The sequence below is a fragment of the Arachis hypogaea genome, chromosome 2 (assembly GCF_003086295.3).
Source record: "Arachis hypogaea cultivar Tifrunner chromosome 2, arahy.Tifrunner.gnm2.J5K5, whole genome shotgun sequence".
Lineage (NCBI taxonomy): Eukaryota > Viridiplantae > Streptophyta > Magnoliopsida > Fabales > Fabaceae > Arachis > Arachis hypogaea.
Window position 1 is genome coordinate 66429704 of NC_092037.1, and position 23573 is coordinate 66453276.

General features: G+C 36.6%; 2 protein-coding genes across 2 annotated transcripts; one reads left to right on the forward strand and one right to left on the reverse strand.

Moving 5' to 3' along the window:
* Nucleotides 1-675: 675 nt before the first annotated feature.
* On the reverse strand, nt 676-10401 carry LOC112726418 (uncharacterized). The gene is made up of 5 exons (XM_025775801.1): nt 9433-10401; nt 8833-9348; nt 8643-8716; nt 8238-8536; nt 676-683 (listed from the first exon to the last, which is right to left on the reverse strand). The coding sequence occupies exons 1-5, from the start codon at nt 10399-10401 to the stop codon at nt 676-678; spliced, it is 1866 nt and encodes a 621-aa protein (XP_025631586.1).
* Nucleotides 10402-12908: 2507 nt separating this feature from the next.
* On the forward strand, nt 12909-16806 carry LOC112746614 (FT-interacting protein 1). The gene is made up of 3 exons (XM_025794956.3): nt 12909-13215; nt 13308-13956; nt 14692-16806. Exons 2-3 carry the CDS (start codon nt 13447-13449, stop codon nt 16558-16560), a joined length of 2379 nt encoding a protein of 792 aa, XP_025650741.1. The 5' UTR covers nt 12909-13215; nt 13308-13446; the 3' UTR covers nt 16561-16806.
* The last annotated feature ends 6767 nt before the right edge of the window (nt 16807-23573 follow it).

The window sequence follows — 23573 nt, forward strand, 5'->3', positions numbered from 1 at the left end:
CGACATTGCTTCAAGGTGTAGATGTGGAGTGTACGCCATATTGTACAAATCAAGGACAACAACGAACCCCAACAGATTGTTCTTTGGATGTCCATTCTTTAAGGTAAGTTGGTGGTTTTATTTGATTGATTTTGATTATACCGGCATAAGAAGAAGTTATTTTTTTTTTATTATAAGTTGGTGATTTTTGGTTTTGCCATCATGAACATGCAGCTGAAAAATTCCAGTCACTGCAAGTTCTTCTTATGGTTGGATGAACATGTTTCAACAGTAAGTGTTCTGGACAAGTTTATGATTGAGAACGAGATTGATGATCTGAAACTGTATCTTGGAAAAAAGGTAGTGGAACAGAGACTCACTGATTTGGAGAAGAAGATGTTGCATCTAGAGAGAAAGAAGAATGTTAATTTGTATTTTGTTATTGTTGTTGTGGTTAGTGTAATTTTGGGTTCTGTTGTTGCCAAACTTGGCTAAAAATTGGAAAAAGAGTTTAAATTATGCTTTTAGAACACAATTGTTGTATTAAATTATCCTTTGATGAATGATAATATGCTGTTGTTGTAACGTGTTGGAGTTGGGTGGGTATATGTAATATGATGTTGATGGGATTAGAATGAAAAAGACATTAAATAGTTTGGATCATTTAACATTAAACCAAAGTTTAAGTTCGAAAGATTACAATCCTAACAAAACATGATATGCAGTCTGATAACAGTTCACAACCTTAGCATCATAGTTTAGCTGGACCTCACTGAATGTTATTCTAGTCTCAGTTTTGAGCACTCTTGCTCAATATTGCTTTCAAAATAGTGCTTGACTCTTTGCCCATTAGCAATGAATCTCTTGTCAGAATCAATATTCTGAAGCTCCACATATCCATATGGTGACACACCTGTAATCATATATGGTCCCCTCCATCGAGATTTTAATTTCCCGGGGAATAGTCTGAGTCTAGAGTTAAATAATAGGACTTTTTGTCCCGGTTCAAACACTCTGGATGATAAATTCTTGTCATGCCACTTTTTAGCTTTCTCCTTGTAAATTTTTGAATTTTCGAAAGCATTGAGTCTGAACTCTTCTAGCTCATTCAACTGGAGCAATCCTTCCTCTCCAGCTAATTTAGCATCAAGGTTTAGGAGTCTGGTTGCCCAGTAGGCTTTGTGTTCCAGTTCCATGGGCAAATAAAGGCCTTACCATACACAAGTTGGTATGGAGAAGTTCCTATAGGAGTCTTGAATGCTGTTCTGTATGCCCACAGAGCATCATCCAAGCTTTTTGCCCAATCCTTTCTACGGGCCATTACAGTCCATTCCAGGATCCTCTTTAGTTCTCTATTAGAGACCTCAGCTTGCCCATTTGTCTGTGGATGATACGGAGTTGCCACCTTGTGGCTAATTCCATATCGGACCATAGCAGAGTAAAGCTGTTTATTGCAGAAATGAGTGCCTCCATCACTGATTATTGCTCTGGGGACACCAAATCTACTGAAGATGTGTTTCTGGAGGAACTTTATCACTGTTTTAGTATCACTAGTGGGTGTTGCAATTGCCTCTACCCATTTAGATACATAGTCTACTGCCACCAGAATATAGGTGTTTGAGTATGAAGGTGGGAAAGGCCCCATGAAGTCAATACCCCATACGTCAAACAATTCAATCTCTAAGATCCCTTGCTGAGGTATGGCGTATCCATGAGGCAGATTACCAGCTCTCTGGCAACTGTCACAATTTCGTACAAACTCTCGGGAGTCTTTATAGAGAGTAGGCCAGTAGAAGCCGCATTGGAGGACTTTTGTGGCTGCTCGCTCACTTCCGAAATGTCCTCCATATTGTGATCCATGGTAGTGCCAAAGGATCCTCTGTGCTTCTTCTCTAGGCACACATCTACGGATTATTCTGTCTGCGCATCCCTTAAAGAGATATGGTTCATCCCACAAGTAGTACTTTGCATCAGAAATTAATTTTTTTGTTTGTTGCCTGCTGTACTCCTTGGGTATGAACCTTGCAGCCTTATAGTTTGCAATGTCTGCAAACCATGGTACTTCCTAAATGGCAAAGAGTTGCTCATCTGGAAAGGTTTCAGAGATCTCAGTGATGGGGAGGGACGCCCCTTCTACTGGTTCTATCCGGGACATATGATCTGCCACTTGGTTTTCTGTCCCCTTTTTGTCTCTTATTTCTATATCAAACTCTTGTAGAAGCAGCACCCACCTTATGAGCCTGGGTTTTGAATCCTGCTTTGTGAGTACATATTTAAGAGCAGCATGGTCAGTGTACACAATCACCTTTGATCCTACCAAATAGGATCTGAACTTGTCAATGGCATAAACCACTGCAAGCGATTCCTTTTCTGTGGTTGTGTAATTCTTCTGTGCATCATTTAGGACACGGCTGGCATAGTAAATGACATGCAGAAGTTTGTCATGCCTTTGTCCCAATACTGCACCAATGGCATGGTCACTGGCATCATACATCAGTTCGAATGGTAATGTCCAATTTGGTGCAGAAATGACTGGTGCTGTGACCAGCTTGGCTTTCAGGGTCTTAAACGCCTGCAGACACTCTGTGTCAAATATAAATGGCATGTCAGCAGCTAGCAGATTACTTAGAGGTTTTGCGATTTTTGAAAAATCCTTTATAAACCTCCTATAGAATCCTGCATGCCCCTAGAAAGCTTCTGATTGCCTTAACATTGGCAGGTGGTGGTAATTTTTCAATTACCTCTACCTTAGCTTGATCTACCTCTATTCCTCTGTTTGAAATCTTGTGCCCAAGGACGATCCCTTCAGTCACCATAAAGTAATATTTTTCCCAGTTTAAAACCAGGTTAGTCTCTTGGCACCTTTTTAGAACAAGTGTCAGGTGATCAAGACAGGAGCTGTATGAGTCTCCATATACTGAGAAGTCATCCATGAAGACTTCCAGAAATTTTTCCACCATATCAGAGAAAATAGAGAGCATGCATCTCCAAAAGGTTGCAGGTGCATTACACAGTCCAAATGGCATCCTTCTGTAGGCAAATACTCCAGATGGGCATGTAAATGCTGTTTTCTCTTGATCTTGGGGATCTACTACAATTTGGTTGTAGCCTGAATATCCATCCAAAAAGCAGTAATAATCATGACCTGCTAGTCTTTCTAGCATCTGGTCTATAAATGGTAAAGGAAAATGATCCTTTCTGGTGGCTGTATTGAGTCTTCTGTAGTTAATACACATGCGCTACCCTGTAACTGTTCTTGTGAGAACCAGTTCATTTTTCTCATTATGAACTACTGTCATACCTCCCTTCTTGGGGACGACTTGTACAGGGCTCACCCAGGGGCTATCAAAAATTGGATAAATAATCCCAACCTCTAGTAATTTAGTGACCTCTTTCTACACCACTTCCTTCATGGCTGGATTCAGCCGCCTTTGTGGTTGAACCACTGGCTTAGCATTATTCTCCAAGAGAATCTTGTGCATGCATCTGGCTGTGCTAATGCCCTTAAGATCACTTATGGACCACCCAAGAGCTGTCTTGTGTGTCCTTAACACTTGAATCAGCGCTTCCTCTTCCTGTGGCTTTACGGTAGAGCTTATGATCACAGAAAAAGTATTGTCTTCTCCCAGAAATGCATATTTTAGGGATGGTGGCAGTGGTTTGAGCTCTAGTTTGGGGGGTGTTTCCTCTAATTGAGGAGTTTTCAGAGGTTCTTCTAATTCCTCTAGCTCCTCCAGATCAGGCTGAACATCTTTAAATATATCCTCTAGCTTTGATTCGAGACTCTCATTCATATTGACTTCTTCTACCAAAGAGTCAATAAGATCTACTTTCATGTAGTCTTTTGGTGTGTCTGGATACTGCATAGCTTTGACAGCATTCAACTTAAACTCATCCTCATTGACTCTCAGGGTCACTTCTCCCTTTTGGACATCAATGAGGGTGCGCCCAGTTGCTAGGAAAGGTCTTCCTAGAATGAGAGTTGCACTCTTGTGCTCCTCCATTTCCAGCACTACAAAGTCAGTGGGAAAGGCAAATGGCCCAACCTTGACAATCAATTCCTCGATTATGCCTGATGGGTATTTAATGGAGCCATCAGCAAGTTGAAGATAGATCCGGGTTGATTTGAACTCATCGGTCAAACCAAGCTTTCTGATAGTCGATGCAGGGATTAGGTTGATACTTGTCCCAAGATCACATAGAGCTATCTTGGTGCAAACTCCTTCTAATGTGCATGGTATCATAAAGCTTACGGGATCCTTAAGCTTCTCTGGTAAGCTTTTTAGAATGACTGCACTGCATTCCTCAGTGAGAAAAACTTTTTTAGTTTCTCTCCAATCCTTCTTATGGCTTAAGATTTCTTTCATGAACTTAGCATAAGAGGGTATTTGCTCGAGTACTTCTGCAAACGGAATCTTTATTTCAAGAGTCCTGAGATAGTCTGCAAAGCGGGCAAATTACTTATCCTATTTTGCTTAGCGAAGTTTTTGAGGATAAGGTATTTTGGCTTTATATTCTTCAACCTTGGTTGCTACAGGGTTATTTCCTATAGAAGCAGGCTGAGACGCCTTCTTGAGGGAGTTATTATCAGCACTTGCAGGTGTATGATCCCTTACTGGCGTTTGAACGCCAGGATTGGGTGCTGGATTGGCGTTTAACGCCAGATTCCTACCCTGTTCTGGCGTTTGAACGCCAGAATTGAACATGGAATTGGCATTTGATGCCAACTTTTCACCCTTTTCTGGCATTTGAACGCCAGAACTGGGTGTCCACTGGGCATTTAATGCTAGTTTGTCACCCTTTTCTGGCGTTTGAACGCCAGAATCCTTCCTCTCTGGGCTCTTATTGTCCTCAGAGAGATTTTGGGTAGCATACTGTTCGTCTTCTGTCAGCTGTTCTTTCCTTGGCTTTCTGCTACTTTGAGTTGATGTATTTAATGTTTTTCCACTCCTTAATTGAACAGCTTGATATTCTTCTGTTATTTGTTTAGATAACTGTTGTCTTGTATGGTCAAGTTGTGCTTCCATATTCTTATTAGCATCCCTAGTATCTTGTAACATTTCTTTAAATTCTGCTAACTATTTTATCAGAGTAAGTAATTGCTGGTTGAGTTCAGCAACTTTTTCTAGAGGACTAAGGTCAGTAGATACTGCTTTAGCCTCTTCCTTCATGGAGGACTCACTGCTCAAGTATAGATGCTGATTTCTAACAACAGTATCTATAAGCTCTTGAGCCTCTTCAATTGTCTTTCTCATGTGTATAGATCCACCAGCTGAGTGATCTAGAGATATCTGAGCTTTTTCTATAAGCCCATAGTAGAAGATGTCTAACTGCACCCATTCTGAAAATATTTCAGAGGGGCATTTCCTCAGCATCTCTCTGTACCTCTCCCAGACGTTGTAAAAGATTCATTATCCTCTTGCTTAAAGCCTTGGATGTCCAGCCTTAGCTGTGTCATCCTCTTGGGAGGGAAATATTGATTCAGAAATTTTTCTGACAGCTATTTTCATGTCCTTATACTGGCCTTAGGCTGGTTATTTAACCACCTCTTAGCTTGGTCTTTTACAGCAAATAGAAACAGTAATAATCTGTAGACATCCTGGTCTACTTTTTTATCATGTACTGTGTCAGCAATTTGTAAGAACTGTGCAAGAAACTCAGTAGGTTCTTCCTGTGGAAGACCGGAATACTGGCAATTTTGTTGCACCATGATAATGAGCTGAGGATTCAACTCAAAACTACTGACTCCGATGGAGGGTATACAGATACTACTCCCATATGAAGCAGTAGCGGGGTTAGCATATGACCCCAGAGTCCTTCTGGACTGTTCATTTCCACTTAGTTCCATGATGGAGAAAGGGAGATGATGTTGATTTATTTTATTTATTTTATTATATATATATATATATATATATATATATATATATATATTTTCGGAATAATAATAATAATAATTGGAAACTAAAAAAATAAAAAGAAAGATTTGAAAATTTTTTATGAGGATTTTCGAAAAAAAAGAAGAAAGAGAAAGTGGTTAGTAAGTTTTGAAAAAAAAGATATGATTGAAAAGATATGATTGAAAAACAATTTAAAAAGATTTGATTTTGAAAATTGATGACTAATTTAATGCAAAACTTTCGAAAATTTGAGGAAAACACCAAGGAACACCAAACTTAAAAATTTTAAGATCAAAACACAAGAAAGACTCAAGAACATAAAAAGAACACCAGACTTAAAATTTTTAGAAAAACAAAAATAAATTTTCGGAATTTAAATAAAAACTAACAAGAGAACACCAAACTTAAAACATGCAACTAGACTCAAACAGAAAAATCTAAAAGAAAAAATAATAATAATTTTTTTTGAAAAATTTTGAAAAGAAAATAAAAGACTCTGACCCAAAAGACAAAATTTTCCTAATCTAAGCAACAAGATGAACCGTCAGTTGTTCAAACTCAAACAATCCCCGGCAACGGCGCCAAAAACTTGGTACATGAAATTGCAATCACACTTGCAATTCCACACAACTAACCAGCAAGTGCATTGGATCGTCCAAGTAATACCTTATGTGAGTAAGGGTCGATCCCACGGAGATTGTCGGCTTGAAGGAAGCTATGGTTACCTTGTAACTCTTAGTCAGGAGATTAATAATGAAAAGGGTTTTTGTTTGCAATATAATAAAATATCATGAAATAAAAGGTACTTGTGGTTCAATAATGGAGAATAGGTTGGAGTTTTGGAGATGCTCTGTCATATGAATCTCTGCTTTCCTACTATCTTCTTCTTCACGCACGCAAGGCTCCTTCCATGACAAGCTGTGTGTAGGGTGTCACCGTTGTCAATGGCTACTTCCCATCCTCTCAGTGAAAATGGTCCATGTGCGTTGTCACCGCACGGCTAATCATCTGTCGGTTCTCGATCATGTTGGAATAGAATCCAATGATCCTTTTGCGTCCGTCACTACGCCCAACACTCGCGAGTTTGAAGCTCGTCACAGTCATCCCTTCCCAGATCCTACTCGGAATACCACAGACAAGGTTTAGACTTTGCAGATCCCAGGAATGACCGTCAATAATCCTAGCTTATACCACGAAGACTCTGGATGCACGAATTCGAACACTCTATTGTCAGGAGAGGTACTCAAAGTCGTGAACCAGGAACCCAAGAGATACACATTCAATCTAAGATAGAACGGAGGTGGTTTTTAGGCACGTGTTCATAAGTTGAGAATGGTGATGAGTGTCACGGATCATCACATTCATCATGTTTAAGTGTGAACGAATATCTTAGAATGGAAACAAGCGTGATTGAATAGAAAACAATGGTAATTGCATTAATCCATCGAGACACAGCAGAGCTCCTCACCCCCAACCATGGAGTTTAGAGACTCATGCCATAGAGATACAATGTAAGACGTGAAAATGTCATGAGGTACAAAATAAATCTCTAAAGGTAGTTTTTATACTCAACTAGTAACCTAGGTTTACAGAAAATGAGTAAACTAAGATAGGTAGTGCAGAAATCCACTTCTGGGGCCCACTTAGTGTGTGCTTGGGCTGAGCATTGGAGCATTCACGTGCATAGGCCTTTCCTGGAGTTAAACGCCAGGTTTGGTGCTAGTTTGGGCGTTTAACTCCAACTTTTATGCCAGGTCTGGCGTTTTGACGCCAGAAAAGGCAAGAGAGCTGGCGTTTTGACACCATTTTACGTCATCAAAACTCGCGCAAAGTATAGAATATTATATATTACTGGAAAGCCCTGGATTTCTACTTTTCAACGCAATTGGAAGAGCGCCATTTGTAGTTCTGTAGCTCCAGAAAATCTACTTCGACTGCAGGGAGCTCATAATCCAACAGCATCTGCAGTCCTTTTTCTACCTCTGAATTAGATTTTTGCTCAGGTCCCTCAATTTCAGCCAGAAAATACCTGAAATCACAAAAAATACACAAACTCATAGTAAAGTACAGAAATGTGAAATTTGCTTAAAAACTAATAAAAATATACTAAAAACTAACTAAATCATACTAAAAACTATATAAAAACAATGCCAAAAAGCGTATAAATTATCCACTCATCAGGTGCTGATTGTGACAGTGGTATAACCACAAGAGAAAGGTTGTCTTGGGTCTTCTTCCTTGGTTTTCTAGTCTTAGGTTTCCAATTTGGGTTGGATGGCGCACCCTTGCAAGTCTTATAGTTGTGCCCTGTTTGACCACACTTGCTGCAGGTCACATAGAAACTTCTCCTCAGTTTTTCACCTTCGATAAAAGTTTCTGCTGGGTCCTTCTGCCTGTTATGTACCTTTGGATGACCAATTGGCCGCTTAATGATAGGTGCAGCAGGCCTAGTCTGATCAGACCGTATCCAGAACTCTTCACTTGTAACAGGTTGAATAAAGTGCTCGTAAGTCTTCTTCAGTGATTCCATGCATAACCATGGATGCACATAATCTTTCATGTTGTCATGTCTTTTTCTTATTGCTGCAATTGCATGGGTGCACAGCATCCCTTTCCCAGCAAACCCAACAAAGTTAAGGATAACAATTAGACATATACAACTTAGACATATACAAATTGAGGATAACAATTGGACATATGCAAGTAAGGAAACAGCAGCAGCACGCAGGCAAATCCAACAAGAAATAATTAGTGAAATATAATTACAGTAGCAGCAGGCAAGCAAATCCAACAAGAAACAATGTCATAAGTAAAATAACAGCAACAGCAGGCAGGCAAATCTAACAAGAAACATTTAGAGAAATAAAATTACACACTGACCAGTTTATTGCCATCTGTTACATGTACATGTATGTTTAATCAGGTCCACATCCAACTTAGATCCTTTTTGTGTGACCTCAAATCGCTTGCGCTCGTTATCACCAATCCACTCTGCAGTCCATTTGTTACTTGGCTTAACAAGCTTTTTCAACCTTTTCTCCTGAACCGATGCAAGCTTTCCATGATGGCAATCTATCAGTCTCTTGTGTTGAACCATACGCCTCATGAGGTAGTAGTGCACTTCTTCGCACATTGTGAGTATAGGCTTGCACCTGTACTTGGTGATCTTGGAGTTGAAAGACTTGCACATATTGTTAGTCAGGTTGTCCACTTTTGGACCATGACTGAAATAGGCCCTTACCCATGTTGCAGGTTCAAATTTCATCAGGTATGACCAGGCATCCTGATTAACTTCCTTCAGCCTCTCCATTCTTGTCTTGAACTCAGCCACAGTTGTGCATTTTGCACAGTCCCACACAATTTTTCTGATATATAAGTCCTTGAAATGGTTGATGAAATTCTTCCACATATGCATGACACAATTGCGCACATGTGCATTCGGCATTATCTCCTTCAATGCAGGCATCAGTCCCTGAAACAGAATGGTTCAAGAAGGACTTTCATCATTTTGCATCAAATGTACTTAAATTAAGTATAGAGAATCTGACTTACTAACCTTTTGCATGTCAGACATAAAATTCCAACCATGTTGTTGCACATCTCCAATGTCGTCTTGTAATAGGGTCAGAAACCACTTCCATGACTCTTTCGACTCAGACCTTGCCACAGCAAATGCAATGACATAAAACTGGTTATTAGCATCTTGTGCCACAGCAGACAGCAATTGGCCCCCATGATAGGTCTTGAGGAATGCTCCATCCAAGTGAATCAACGGCCTGCATCCACTCCTAAATCCCCTCTTGCAGGCATCAAAACATATATACATTTTGTCGAATGTTGGGAGCGCTTGTGGCTGGGGAATAACGTCCAACAACGCAGTAGACCTTGGATTGCTTCTATGTATCTCCATTAGATAGTCTCTAAGCTTCCCATACTGTTCTACCTCCTTTCCCATGATCCTGTCTTTGGCTTCCCTCACAGCTCTGTAAACCATTTTAGGATGTAGTACTAGATCAAACTCTTCTTTTAAAAAATCAATGGCCTCATGTGTGTTCATATGGGAATGGGTGGTCATCCTTTTCTCCACTTTTTTGCTGATCCAGTGTTGGTCAGCCGCGTTGCTTCCCAGATCTCTTGCGCATGTATGTTCACTCCTATAGGTTTTCACTTGGAAACACTGCAGCTGTTTATTGTATGATAGATGAGCAATCCAGGGACAATTCTCATTGTTGCAGCCAACTCTAACCCTTTCCTTATCATTTTTAATCCAGACCAACTCCCTCCCCTCAGCAATAAACGAATCCTTCACAACTTCCTTGAACCTCTCTATTGTAGCAAATCTTGTGCCTAGCTCAAATCTGCCTTCTCCAAAGCCATTGTGTTCATCAAACTCAAGCCAGTGTGGTTTGTTCCCTTCATCCTCTGATGAGACAGTGGTATGCAGCTCTTCAGACTCATACTCAAACACAATGTCTTCATTATCAGTGTCTACATCACTGACATAGTCTGTAACGGCTGGCCTCATGCTGGGCTCCCTAGCAGGCCTTGATCTATTGGGCTGACTTCCAGGCCTACTAGTGCTGGGCTGTTTAGCAGGCCCAGTAGACCTTGAGGAACTTTCACCAGCTGAGCCCACCCTTCTTGCTTTAAATATCTCCCTTTTACATTCATGTGTTTCTTGTTTTTTGGCTTCTCATTAGGATCAACCCCTTTCCTCGACGATGGAGACACATGTTTCCTCTTCCCTTTGGCAGCTCTAACCCTTCTGCCCTCATCATCTTCACCAGTATCACTCCCACTTTCATAACCAGTTGGAGGTGGTTTATACGGCTCATCTTCATCACTGTCAGTGCTATCAACGGCGGTAGATGAGCCATCCGACTTCTCCAAGTCATTTGGATCGACTTCTTCCTCAACCTCAACATTTTCCTCAAAATCATCATCTGCGATCTTAGGTTCGTCAACAGGATGGTCAAAAAAATGTAAAACTCTTCAGTATCTTTGTTCCTCAACTTAGCCTGTCGCATTTGGTTGATCCCTGCGTCCCCCCTCAGTACATGCAACCCTGACTCCATATCTTTACTTTTTGGATCATACCAGTAAGCCTCCTTATAGGATTGATATCCTAGTCCTTTGAACATCGTGACCAGATCGCCGAAATTGACAAAATCCAAATCCATTGGAGGAAACTTCTCAACTTGACCATTAACATACACTAACTCACCGCCAACCCTCCGTGAAAAGTTACCCCCATAATGGAACACGGGAACACCAAAGACATCAACCATCTGCAAAATTTTTCAATCCACAACAAACCATAAAACCACCCCTTATTATATAAATCACCAAAATCTCTCTAAACAACACATGGCAAATGACTAACCCCACAACTAATCACATATCAGAATCACTTACAATCCTTATTAGTCTCACCCTACAACATTGATAGCAAACAAATGGCCATAAGCAGAACGATTGAACATCAATGTACTTACCACTCTCTACGGCAGACGCAGGTATAACCACGGAACTTCAATATGAAACTCCTCCACGGAACTGCAACGACGACAATGCGGAGACGAAGTGTTGTATTTTTTGGAGGGAAAAGCTTAGTAGTGCAGGTCTTCTTGTAATTCTTTCTCACTGATATGGGCAGCATTGGCATATTTTATAACGCACACTCACCACTGCAAAACACACACCAGAAACGACGTCGTCCGAGTGCCCAAAGACTACAATGTCCCATTACTTTCTCCACTAGCACCACGTCAGCCCCGTTACCACCCTCCTGAAGACACGTGCGCATATACACGCCACATAGGCGCCAGGTAAACAGATTCCGTTACGTGTTGGACACCAAATTGAATGGGAGGACCGATTTGTACGACGTTTTGATGGGTGAGGGGTCATTTTGTATTTTCCAATCTTGAGGGAGTTAAAAGTTCACGATTTAAAAGGTTAGGGACGAATTTGTCCTTTATCCTAAAAAGAAAGTAGAAGAATCTAAGAAAAATATATTAGATTATAATAGAAATTTATTTTGTGAAGTATAGAGTTAGATCAAATATAAATATGTAATTAAATTTTTTAAACAAATATGCATTACACATAATATTTTTATTGTAAAAAGAACAATTTTCACTTTTTTTTTAGTGAAAAATATTTTTTCATCGTAACATTACCGATTATAATTCATTGAATTTTGGAATTTTTGATCCTCCAGTTACCACTTGTCAAAAATTCCAAAAAGTTCAGCTAACATCGTGTTAGAGACGAATAAAGATGAAGGAATAATATAATCTCCTAAAGCATCTTTTGAAGGCTCACTTACCTCATACGCTTTCTCCTTTACTTTGGCCTCAACGTGCAGCTTTAATTGTTTAAACTTCTTTATTTATTTACTAACTGTCTTTCCCGCCTCTATGTTAATGCAATTACCAAAATGACCATTACGTTTCATACGCTACAAATATTTGAGAGTGATGAATTAGTCTTTTCCACAAGAAAAATTGCCATCCTCTGGAAAGCTATAGAAGAAAGACAAACGAATCTAGTATCTAGGAAAGTGTTAAGTGAGCAATATAACGGGCAGCCATTATGTGCTAGTCTACCACAAATTTTTTTTTTCATTCTAAAAGATTATCTTTGTCTTCCAAAAAAGAAAAAAAAATAAAGACTATCTTTGTCATATAACCTTTACGAAGTTGTGGAATCTTAAAAAGTGGCTTCTCCTAATTATCAAAGCGTTTAAATTAAGCAAATGCAAGTATAGCATCTATGCTCCGCCAGTAAAGTTATAAAGTGCGTCGACATTGTATCTCAAATTTTCAAAAGTATATAGAATTAGTAACTAATGGTAAAATATCAAAAATAAAATATTACTTCATGTAAAGTAGCTTGAAGGGGGAAAAAAAACACTATAATCCATTAATATATAAAAATATTCTGTTCACTCAAATTGTGACCATAGAGAATAAATATTGTTGCTTAACAGCATTATATGTTTGAATTAAATCTCGTAGTAAACTAATAAGACACTCGTATATATTCTTTGGTTCAAAAAAAAGAAACAAGAAATAATAAAGGGACTGAGTGTGTTAGCCTTGAGCACCTTTGGCACCAAGTTCCTCAACCCCAATCTGCTAAAGTGTCTTGAAATTGCAACTTTAAGATTTATATGAAGTGGAAGCTGAAGAGAATCATTTCATTCAGAGAGAAAAGCAAGCCAAAGCTGCATAGTAAAATATTGAAACAAAGACAGTAAACAACAAAGGAGTCATCATCACAAAATGATAAGCATTTGTAAAAAAAGACCCTGTTTCATGTCAGACCTTAAAAGGTATAACACAAAGTCTTAAATTTTATATTCTCAATTATTCATATCTTTGTCTCTCTGATTTTTACTATCTCACTCCACTTCTTCTATTTCAGGTGCTTCACTAAAAACTCCTGTGAAAATTTTAGAGGTTAATGAGATTGGAACATATCATAGAAGTTACACACTTTCACTTATCACTAAGTTTTTTCAAAGGAAAAAAAAAGGAGGGTGAAGCTTGCAAGTTAGTCAAAAATGGGTTCACAATCTGCTCCACCTAAGGCGAACCAGGATGACTACAAGCTGAAAGACACAAAGCCGGTGCTCGGAGAACGGTGGCCACACGGAGGACAACGTGGCGGAAGCGGATGGATCTACACCGAGAGAGCAACAAGCACATACGACCTTGTGGAACAGATGTTTTACCTCTACGTTCGAGTCGAAAAGGCGAAGGACTTGCCTCCAAACCAAGTAACTGGAAGTGTTGATCCTTATGTGGAAGTAAAAGTTGGCAACTATAAAGGGAAAACAAGACACTTTGAGAAGAAAAGCAACCCTGAATGGAAACAAGTCTTTGCATTCTCAAAGGACAAGATACAATCCTCTGTTGTTGAGGTTTATGTAAGGGACAAAGAAATGGTTGCTAGAGATGATTACATTGGAAAAGTTGTATTTGACATGCATGAAGTTCCAACGAGGGTTCCACCAGATAGCCCTTTAGCTCCTCAATGGTATAGATTAGAGGGTAGAAGGGGTGAACCCAAGGTGAGCCACTATGATATACAAATTCTTCATTTTTATTCACTTAATCGTATCGCCTCAAACAGGGAGCCAACACTTCTGTCAATATTAACCAACAATTTAGGATTTAAAATTTAATATTTAGTGTTTAGAGTGTTGGTCAAATATTAGGCCCCAAATAATAAATGTTATTGATCATTTAACATTGTTCTCCTATTACTGCAGTTAAATTCTTTCTATCCATAGAAATAGACATAACGATAAGAGACAGACTTTGTGTCTCTATCTCTGTCTAAACAATCAAACAAGTTCTTATATTTACTATCTCCATCTAAACACTATTTAAATGCAGTGAAAATTCTCAAACGTGAGAATTGTGGAATGTACTTATCATACTCATTCTGTATGGCTGAGTTTGGTTGCTATCCATGCTGATCGGAGACATGAATACGGTGACAAATATTCATTGTTTGTAAGGACATGCTGACACATAACTATATATAAAATACATGTATTTAGCATTTTACTAAAAAGTTGAAACACAAATATTAGACATGAGACATGAGTTTTTTTTTATAATTTTATCCCATAAAATTTTTTTAAAATTCCGCTTTCTATCCTCATCAACTTCATCACCAACATCATCTTTTGCATTAGGAGTAAAATTGGTTCTTAAAGATAAATGTGTTTGATCTTATTAGTGTCTTATCAACTAACAAACTACATGTATTCATGTGTATCTGTGTTTGTGCTAAGCAGGTGAGGGGAGAAATCATGCTAGCAGTATGGATGGGGACACAAGCTGATGAAGCATTCCCTGAAGCATGGCATTCAGATTCAGCTTCAGTTCATGGAGAAGGAGTATATACAATAAGATCAAAGGTTTATGTTAATCCAAAGTTATGGTATGTTAGAGTCAATGTCATTGAAGCGCAAGACATTGAACCGCAGGACAAAAGCCAGCCACCACAAGCTTTTGTGAAGGCTCAGGTGGGACAACAAGTCTTGAAGACTAAGCTTTCACCGACGAAGACGCCGAATCCAATGTGGAATGAAGATCTTGTGTTTGTAGCAGCAGAGCCATTTGAGGAGCAGCTTGTGATCACCGTGGAGAACAAGTCTACGCCAGCGAAAGACGAGGTTGTTGGGAGGTTATGCGTGCCATTGAACAAGTTTGAGGTCCGGCTCGACCATAGGCCGGTGCATTCGCGTTGGTTCAATCTTGAGAGGTTTGGGTTTGGTGTTCTTGAGGGTGATAAGAGGCATGAGCTCAAATTCTCAAGTAGGATTCACCTCAGAGTGTGTCTTGAAGGTGCATACCATGTGCTTGATGAATCAACTATGTACATTAGTGATACGCGGCCTACTGCGCGGCAGCTCTGGAAGCAGCCTATTGGGATTCTTGAAGTTGGAATACTGAGTGCTCAAGGCTTGCAGCCGATGAAGACGAACGAGGGAAAGTCTTCAACGGATGCCTATTGTGTTGCCAAATATGGACAGAAATGGGTGAGAACCAGGACAATAACAGAGAGTTTCAATCCAAAATGGAATGAGCAATACACTTGGGAAGTTTATGATCCTTGCACTGTCATAACCTTGGGTGTTTTTGACAACTGCCATTTGGGTGGAGGAAGTGGATCAAAAAATGATTCAAGAATTGGAAAAGTGAGGATTCGTTTATCAACATTGGAAATGGATAGAATCTACACAAACTCTTACCCTTTACTTGTTCTTAGTCCCAAAGGATTGAAGAAAATGGGGGAAGTTCAATTGGCGATTCGATTTACATGCCTCTCTTTGGCTCACATAATCTACCTTTATGGACACCCTTTGTTACCAAAAATGCATTACTTGCATCCATTCACAGTAAACCAGTTAGATGGATTGAGGTACCAAGCTATGAATATTGTTGCTGTGAGACTTGGTAGAGCTGAACCACCATTGAGAAAAGAGGTTGTGGAATACATGCTTGATGTGGATTCTCATATATGGAGCTTGAGAAGAAGCAAAGCAAATTTCTTTAGAATTGTGTCCCTTTTTTCAGGTGCAATTTCTATGACTAGGTGGCTTGGTGAGGTTCAACAATGGAAGAATCCAATTACAACAATTCTAGTCCATGTTCTGTTCTTCATTTTGATATGTTACCCTGAACTGATCCTCCCTACTATCTTCCTCTACATGTTCCTCATTGGAATATGGAACTTTAGGTTCCGGCCGAGGCATCCGCCTCACATGGACACCAAGCTTTCGTGGGCGGAGGCAGCACATCCGGATGAACTCGATGAGGAGTTCGATACTTTTCCAACTTCTAAGGCACAGGATGTGGTCAAAATGAGGTATGATAGGCTAAGAAGTGTAGCCGGAAGAATACAAACGGTTGTTGGAGACATTGCAACTCAAGGTGAGAGGCTTCAAGCATTATTGAGTTGGAGGGATCCAAGAGCAACAAGTTTGTTTGTGATTTTCTGCCTTATAGCTGCGGTGGCGCTATACATAACGCCGTTCAAGATGGTTTCTGTTGTTGCCGGAATATTCTGGCTCCGGCACCCCAAGTTTAGAAGTAAGTTACCCTCTCTGCCTAGCAACTTCTTCAAGAGGTTACCATCTCGCGCCGATGGCATGCTTTGAAGCATGTATAGTTTCTAGAAATTCAGTACAGGACTGGGATGCAATTTGTTTTGGTATGTAGTTCACTGCTTTTTGTGATTAGTTACATGTTTTGTTTTAGAACAAATTCATTATGTAATAGGTGGAAATGGGAGATCAAAGGTAACTATGCTTTGAAGGCTCCAACACTATGCAAAAGAGAGAACATTTATGCAGATTAGCTTCTTTTATGATTGTATCATTGAATTATCATTTTTTTGGTTCCTACTTTGTGGTGACTAGTGATGCAGAGTGGTCATAAGATTATTTCTTGTAAAAGTTTAATTCGTGTTGATTTGGGATTATGACTTAAAACTAAGTATTAATCTTTAACATCTTTATCTATCACCAAAACCAAACAAAATGTTTAACCAAGTCCAACCAAAATGTTATAACGTGTTTCACATCCACGTGCATGCTCTTCTTTTTTTTCTTTTTTTTTCTTATTTAAATTTCTTCGATCTTCTTTTTTCTTTTCCTCCTCCATCATCAACGTTATTGTTATATCATTATTGTAATTGTCATCACCACTCCTCCTCCTTTTCCTCCTCTTTCTCCTTCTTTTTTTTTCTTTGAATTTCTTCACATTCATCCATGGATTGTTGCAAGAGCGTATTGATGCCAAGCAAGATAAACGTTCGACTAAAGTAGCCATGATGTTTCCTTGGCTCTTTTGGATCTCTTCTTTCTCTTGGAGAAATACTTGAAGTGCTTTCTCTATTGAGGTTTGTAGAGAAAAAGAGAATTCATCATTTGAAAGAAAATCTTCATATATGGAAGATGGTTCATATTGGTAAGGATATTGAGGTGGTATATATGGAGGTAATTGGTCAAGAGGGACTTGAGAGTATTGGTGTTAGAATGGTGATGATTCGAAGTGTAGTTCATACGACTCATATGGTTGTTCTTGTGGCACATAAAGTTGGAAATATGGTAGACATAGATTAGGATCATATGAAGGTGTTTGGTTATAAAATAGGACTTGTGAGTATTGTGGTTGAAGGTGATGTTAAAGAGGTGGTTTGTAGGCATATGTTGGTTGAGGTTCATAACTGTAGTAAGACCCACCATATCTATTGGATTGGTATGCACCATAGGAGGATTGTGGTAATAGTGACATGGAGGAGGTTGTTACTATGAAAGTTGTTCATATGCATATGGTTCCTCCCTCAATTGATTTTCTATCCCATACTGTGAACTATCATTGAAGTTATTATTTTCTACAACATAGTTACAACCAAACTCAAGGACAAAAGGATGAAAATTCATAGAAAAAAGAAGAAATAAAAATAAAAGCTATCAAGAAACAAATAAAAACATACTTCTAACTACTAACAAAAATCAAGAACTAACCCAAGAGCAAACTATTCACGTATTAACAACAACTAATAATATGACCCACATTTAGAATTCTCCAATAGCAACGCCAAAAATTTGATGGGGGATAAGTGTCAGTTTAGAATTTCACAAGTTTAAAAACTCGAATTTTGTTGCAAACATAGTTCTAAACTAGCAAATAACTCTCAATCAAAGTTTGAAAGATTGTCACAATTCAAATAAAATCACCAAAAATTTTAAATCTCGAGTTGTTCTCCTATGGAATTGCAGTCGGATGTGCGTATCATTGGCTATGAGAGATCGAAGTTGGAATTAAAATTGCAAGTAAATAATGAGCAATGAGTAAAAGACAAAGGGAATTACTTAAAATAAAGGCAATTAAGGTAAATGAAAGGAAATTCAAATGACAAAAAGGTCTTGGCAAGGGTTGAGAGTCAAGGTTTTCTATTGTAGTTATTTATCACAAACATGGCAATTATGAAGAGTTAATCTCACTTAGTCAATCCTTAACATTAGGGATAAGTCAAATAGGTATAATTGATCTCAATCCATAAATCCTAACCAACTCATTAATTAGGCTTAGTGAAAGGATAGCGTTAGTAGAAACCAAATCAACTAACAACCCTAAATTACCAATAAATGTCGGGCATCAATGACTCAAGGTTACCTAAGTCCTCAATCCCAAGTTAAGAGTATAAAATTCTACTTTATAACTAGGTGAAACATTTTATCAAACACTTAGAAGGCATATAAATAAAGCATCATAAATTGCATAAATTAATAAAATTTATGACTACCAAATTTAAAAAAATAATAATAACAACTCAATTATCATCAATAAACATAAAAACATCAATTGTATTAAAAAGAAACAAAAAAATAAAGTTAAATAATGTAAAATATTATTTTTATTCTTCAATAATAATATTATATTTTTTAATTTTATAATTTAATTTTAATTCACTCCCATAAAAATGACCATTTACATTATGAATATAAAAGATAATTATTTTAATTTTATTATAATTTTATGTATTTATTTAATTATTATTGAATCAAATGGTTCGATTAGTGATTTACCCGTTAAACCATTAATCTAGTGATCCAGTAATTCATCAAATCAATTACCGATTTAGTTTTAATAACTATGGTGCTAAGCAACAAAAAAAGTGTTTGTGGTGGCCTTTTTAACTCTGGATGCTTTTGTGGTATATTTTGTACCCATAAATATATAATTTAGAACTATGTAGTGTTTGTATTAGGATTCTTCATAATGTTGTTTCAATTCGTTTTTCCAGGCCTAGCTTTTGCAAATTAAAACCAACTTGTTGATCATTATGGCTCCAAACACCCAAAGTTAAAACCTCCAAAGTCAAGCTCATGATTTCTTCTAAACAAAATTAGTGTGAAAGTTCCGAACAAAGAAAAAAGAATGTTGCTCTGTATGTCCCCGTGCTTTAAAGTTGATTCAGTAAAAGAAAAGAATTTGATTCAGTTAAAGAAAAAAAATCATATTATTAATATATAAGAGTTAAACTCTTTTATTTTATATAATTTTAAGATGAATTCTATAATGTAAAAAGAAAGATTTTTCTACATTTATATGTTTGTGTTATTAAAAAGATAATATGATAAGTATTTAAAAAGAGAATAGTTAAAGAGATAAGATTTGACATATTGCAGATAAAATATAGTACATTTTGTCTTTTGCAGTATGTGAATGATGTATTGATTAAGTAGATTAATTGTATTTATATTAATTAATTATTAAAGATAATATTGGGTCTTGTATAATTTTTTATCTTTGGATTTTTTGAATGTACGTTCTCTCTCTAAAAATATTTAACTTTTACATACAAAAATTTATTAATATTTATTTATTTTAATATATATATTTTTTTATGACTTAGATATATTCAGTTTCACAAAGATAAAAATGTATCTACATATTTTAATCAACAAAAAAATTCAACTTTACGTATTTACATATATTTAAATTAACGATAATATTTATATATATTTAATTTAAATATTATATCAATATATCTATCAATATTATTCTGTGTACATATATATTTATAAAAAAATATTATTCAAACACCATATATTCTTCACATCTTATAAAAATAGTTTGTTATTAATTATTTATATATTTAAATTATTTTTTAATTAATAAAACAAAAAAATTATATTTAATTGTTTAAAACATATTGATGTTGAAACAGCATTTGTAATACTGCCATTTTTATAGTATAGAAAGAGAGAATATATGTTTTGGGAGAGTTGATTTTTTTTTAAGAATGAAAATTGTAACAAGAGACTTTGCTTTTTGTTATAAAGGGAAATTAAAAATAAATTTAATTTTATTGCAGTGTTAGTATAAAATAATTTTATATCTACATCTAATGACGTAACACTACATTAACAAAAATAATTATTTTTTATACAGTGTGAATTGTCATCCAAAAAACTAAATATAATTATACGATTGTGTAAAACACATTTTTACACCATCAATATATCAAAATTAAACTCACTAAAAATATGTGCACCCAAAATTAAACATGGTAGACACCAAAAAAATATAAGAAAACATAGTTATTTTTTCGATATTATGTAGACGCTATTTTGTTATTTTGTTTGCATTAAAATATCTATTTACAGTTGTTCATAAGAAATAATTAAAAGAAAATTTCAAATACTAAAAAAAGAAAAATCTTTTAATAATTGATATTCCAAAAAAAATTGTCTAAAAAAATATTAAATACTCCAGTGGAACATTTTAGATGCAACCTATTATCTATAATTAAATTATTAAAATTTTACAATGAATAAACTATGTTATTGAGTGAATATTTAATATTTGTTATTTTATTAAACGAAAAAAGTATGTCTGAACGGATTTAACAAAACTATACGATTAGTTTCTCTTTGAGAGGTGTGTTAAAGAAGGATGATAAACTTTCCAATATATATTATACATTCATTAATTTAATTTAAAATAAATATTAATAAATTTTTGTGTGTAAAAATTAATTTTTCAAATGATATTTATTATGTAAATAAAAGTAATTAATTGAATTTTCTTTTTCAAGTAACATGAGTTGGAAGAAAAATTATTAGCTTAGATTTCTTTTTATATTAACTTTAACTTAAATTTATTGGTTCAAAAATTTTCTTTTTAGTTGTTACTGTGATATAGGGAGAGAGAGTGTACATTCAAAAAGTTCAAAGAAGAAAAAAAAAATCATACCAGGCCCAACATTATCTTTAATAACTAATTAACATAAATATAATTAGGCCATCTCCAGTAGGAAACTCATCCCAATTCCTATTTATAGCCCACCTATCATAAAAGTAACTCTACATCAACTTTTGCATCATAAACAGTAAATAGAAACTCAAAGCATCTCTCTCTTCTCCATTAGGAGGAACTAATTTTAGTCCCTATTGTGGTTTTACTTAATTAATAAATTAAAATATTTAAAGTTAATATAATTAATTTTTTTCAATAATATAATTTAAATTTATAAATTTAAAAATAATTCACTATTAAAAGATATTAATATTAAATAAATTCATATATAACAATAATACACAATATATAATTCGGGATTACACTAATTTGTAAAATTACTTAATACAAAGAAAAACATAATTAAGCTCTATAGTTGAAGATAAGCATTGTGAAATCGCCATATGTGTTCAATCAAGTCCTCTTTTAATTGTCTATGCTGCTGCCTATTTTGAAGTTGGGCATTTCTTTGGAGAAATTGATGATATGGTGCAAAACCTTCTTTTCCCAGCTGAGGTTGTGATAAGCCATTTTTGACATCACCATACTCTAAACCTTGAGCAAAATTTCCTGCATAAGTGTCTCTTTCATCCTCAACAATCATATTATGCAATATAATACAAGCTCTCATTTTGTTAGCAAGCTTCTTCTTTTTCCAAAAGCGAGCTGGACCACGTATAATTGCAAAGTGTGCTTGCAACACTCTGAATGCTCGTTTCACATCTTTCTTTTTGCCCTTCTTGGTATTGTGCAAATAACTTGCGTTTCTCCCCTTGTGCCTTTGATATTGATTTGACAAATGTGGCCCATTCAAGATAAATACCATCTGCTAAATAGTACCTCATAGTATAATTATTACCATTAATAGTATAATTTACCTCTGGAGCACGGTCATTTAGAATATCATCGAACACTAGAGAACGATCTAATACGTTGATATCGTTATTTGAACCAGAAACTCCAAAGAACGCATTCCATATCCAAAGGTCTGAAGATGCTACAACCTCAAGTATTATGGTTGCAACCCCACAATAACCACTCATGTACATACCTTTCCACGCCTTTGGACAATTTTTCCATTGCCAATACATGCAATCAATGCTACCCAACATGCCAGAAAAGCCACGACCCTCCGCCATTTGTACTAGGCGTCGTATGTCATTTGGATTTGGTTTTCACAAGTATTCATCCTCGAATGTAACACCTTAATATTCAAATCCTTATGCTCGAGTCATAAGTCAATGATATTACGGTGGTACGACTCTCGGGTGGATTTTTAATATATAAATATAGGTAATTTTGAAAGGAGTATTAATCGAGAAGCCTGAAAAGAGTAGAAATAAAATCGCGAAGACGTATCACTCACGTTTCGACAACGAAAAGATAAAACGTGAAGCCGAAAGCGATATACGGACAAGGCATAAAGGAGATTAAGAGATAGATAACAGATAGATATATATAACATAAGTAAATAGCCACTAGTCGCGACCCGCGAAGTTTAGGCCGGCTAGGGTACAATATGAAAGTAGTTGACAACAGTATATCCTAATCTCTCCCAAAGGAAACACGAGAGCCTCTATAGGCAAGTTCAAAAGAGTTCAATACATAATATAATCTTTTCAAAACAAAGATGGAGAGATTCTAAGCAAAACACAAAGTAGAGAAAATAAAGATCTTCGCCGTCTCTCAGACGAACCATAGCTCACTTCTGAGCACCTGGACCTGTATCTGAAAAACAAGAGATATATACGGAATGAGAACCCCGGGCCCATGGGTTTCCAGTACGGTAAAAGTGCCAAATAAATACAATGCACTGCAATAAAAATCCACTAAGCATCCTAAACTCCTTTTCACCAAGTATCCAGCCTAGATTCTCACTAATCCATAAATAGGCATCTGTCGTAAGGGGATACTAAATCTAGTTCACGTTACACATGTTTCCCAACTCGCTGATTCTTCCACGAATTAGACTCAGAATCATAAGCAAAACCATCACCAGTTGTTCTGCCTCAACAACTCTATATCAATACATCATACCCTCGCCTGGAGCTAGTGAAATCACATCACTGCGTCTACCTAGGGGGCTCAAATTATCTCATACAAAAAATCATCATCATCATGCAATCGCATCATCAATTCATCTCATCAAGAACAACCCTCAACATCCACCGACACCAACATGAGGGATCTCTCAGTTGTACAAACACAAGCAATACAGACAAGTAATACACAAATAAGGTACAAGTAGAACAAGTAGCACATAATCAGGTAACATAGCATATATGATATAGAAATCCAAAACAAATGGGTAAACCCAAACAATTCAAACATATGCAAATGATGTATGCCTGCCCTATGGCTG

Excerpts from the sequence above, each read along its gene's own strand:
- LOC112726418 (XM_025775801.1), bottom strand. The coding sequence starts at position 10,401 with ATGAGGCCAGCCGTTACAGACTATGTCAGTGATGTAGACACTGATAAT. Across the intron at positions 8,717-8,832 it reads ACGAGCGCAAGCGATTTGAG|ATTTGCCTGCCTGCTGTTGC; the intron begins GTCACACAAAAA and ends GTTTCTTGTTAG. Across the intron at positions 8,537-8,642 it reads TTTGCTTGCCTGCTGCTACT|TTGTATATGTCTAATTGTTA; the intron begins GTAATTATATTT and ends TATATGTCTAAG.
- LOC112746614 (XM_025794956.3), top strand. The coding sequence starts at position 13,447 with ATGGGTTCACAATCTGCTCCACCTAAGGCGAACCAGGATGACTACAAG. Across the intron at positions 13,957-14,691 it reads GTAGAAGGGGTGAACCCAAG|GTGAGGGGAGAAATCATGCT; the intron begins GTGAGCCACTAT and ends TGTGCTAAGCAG.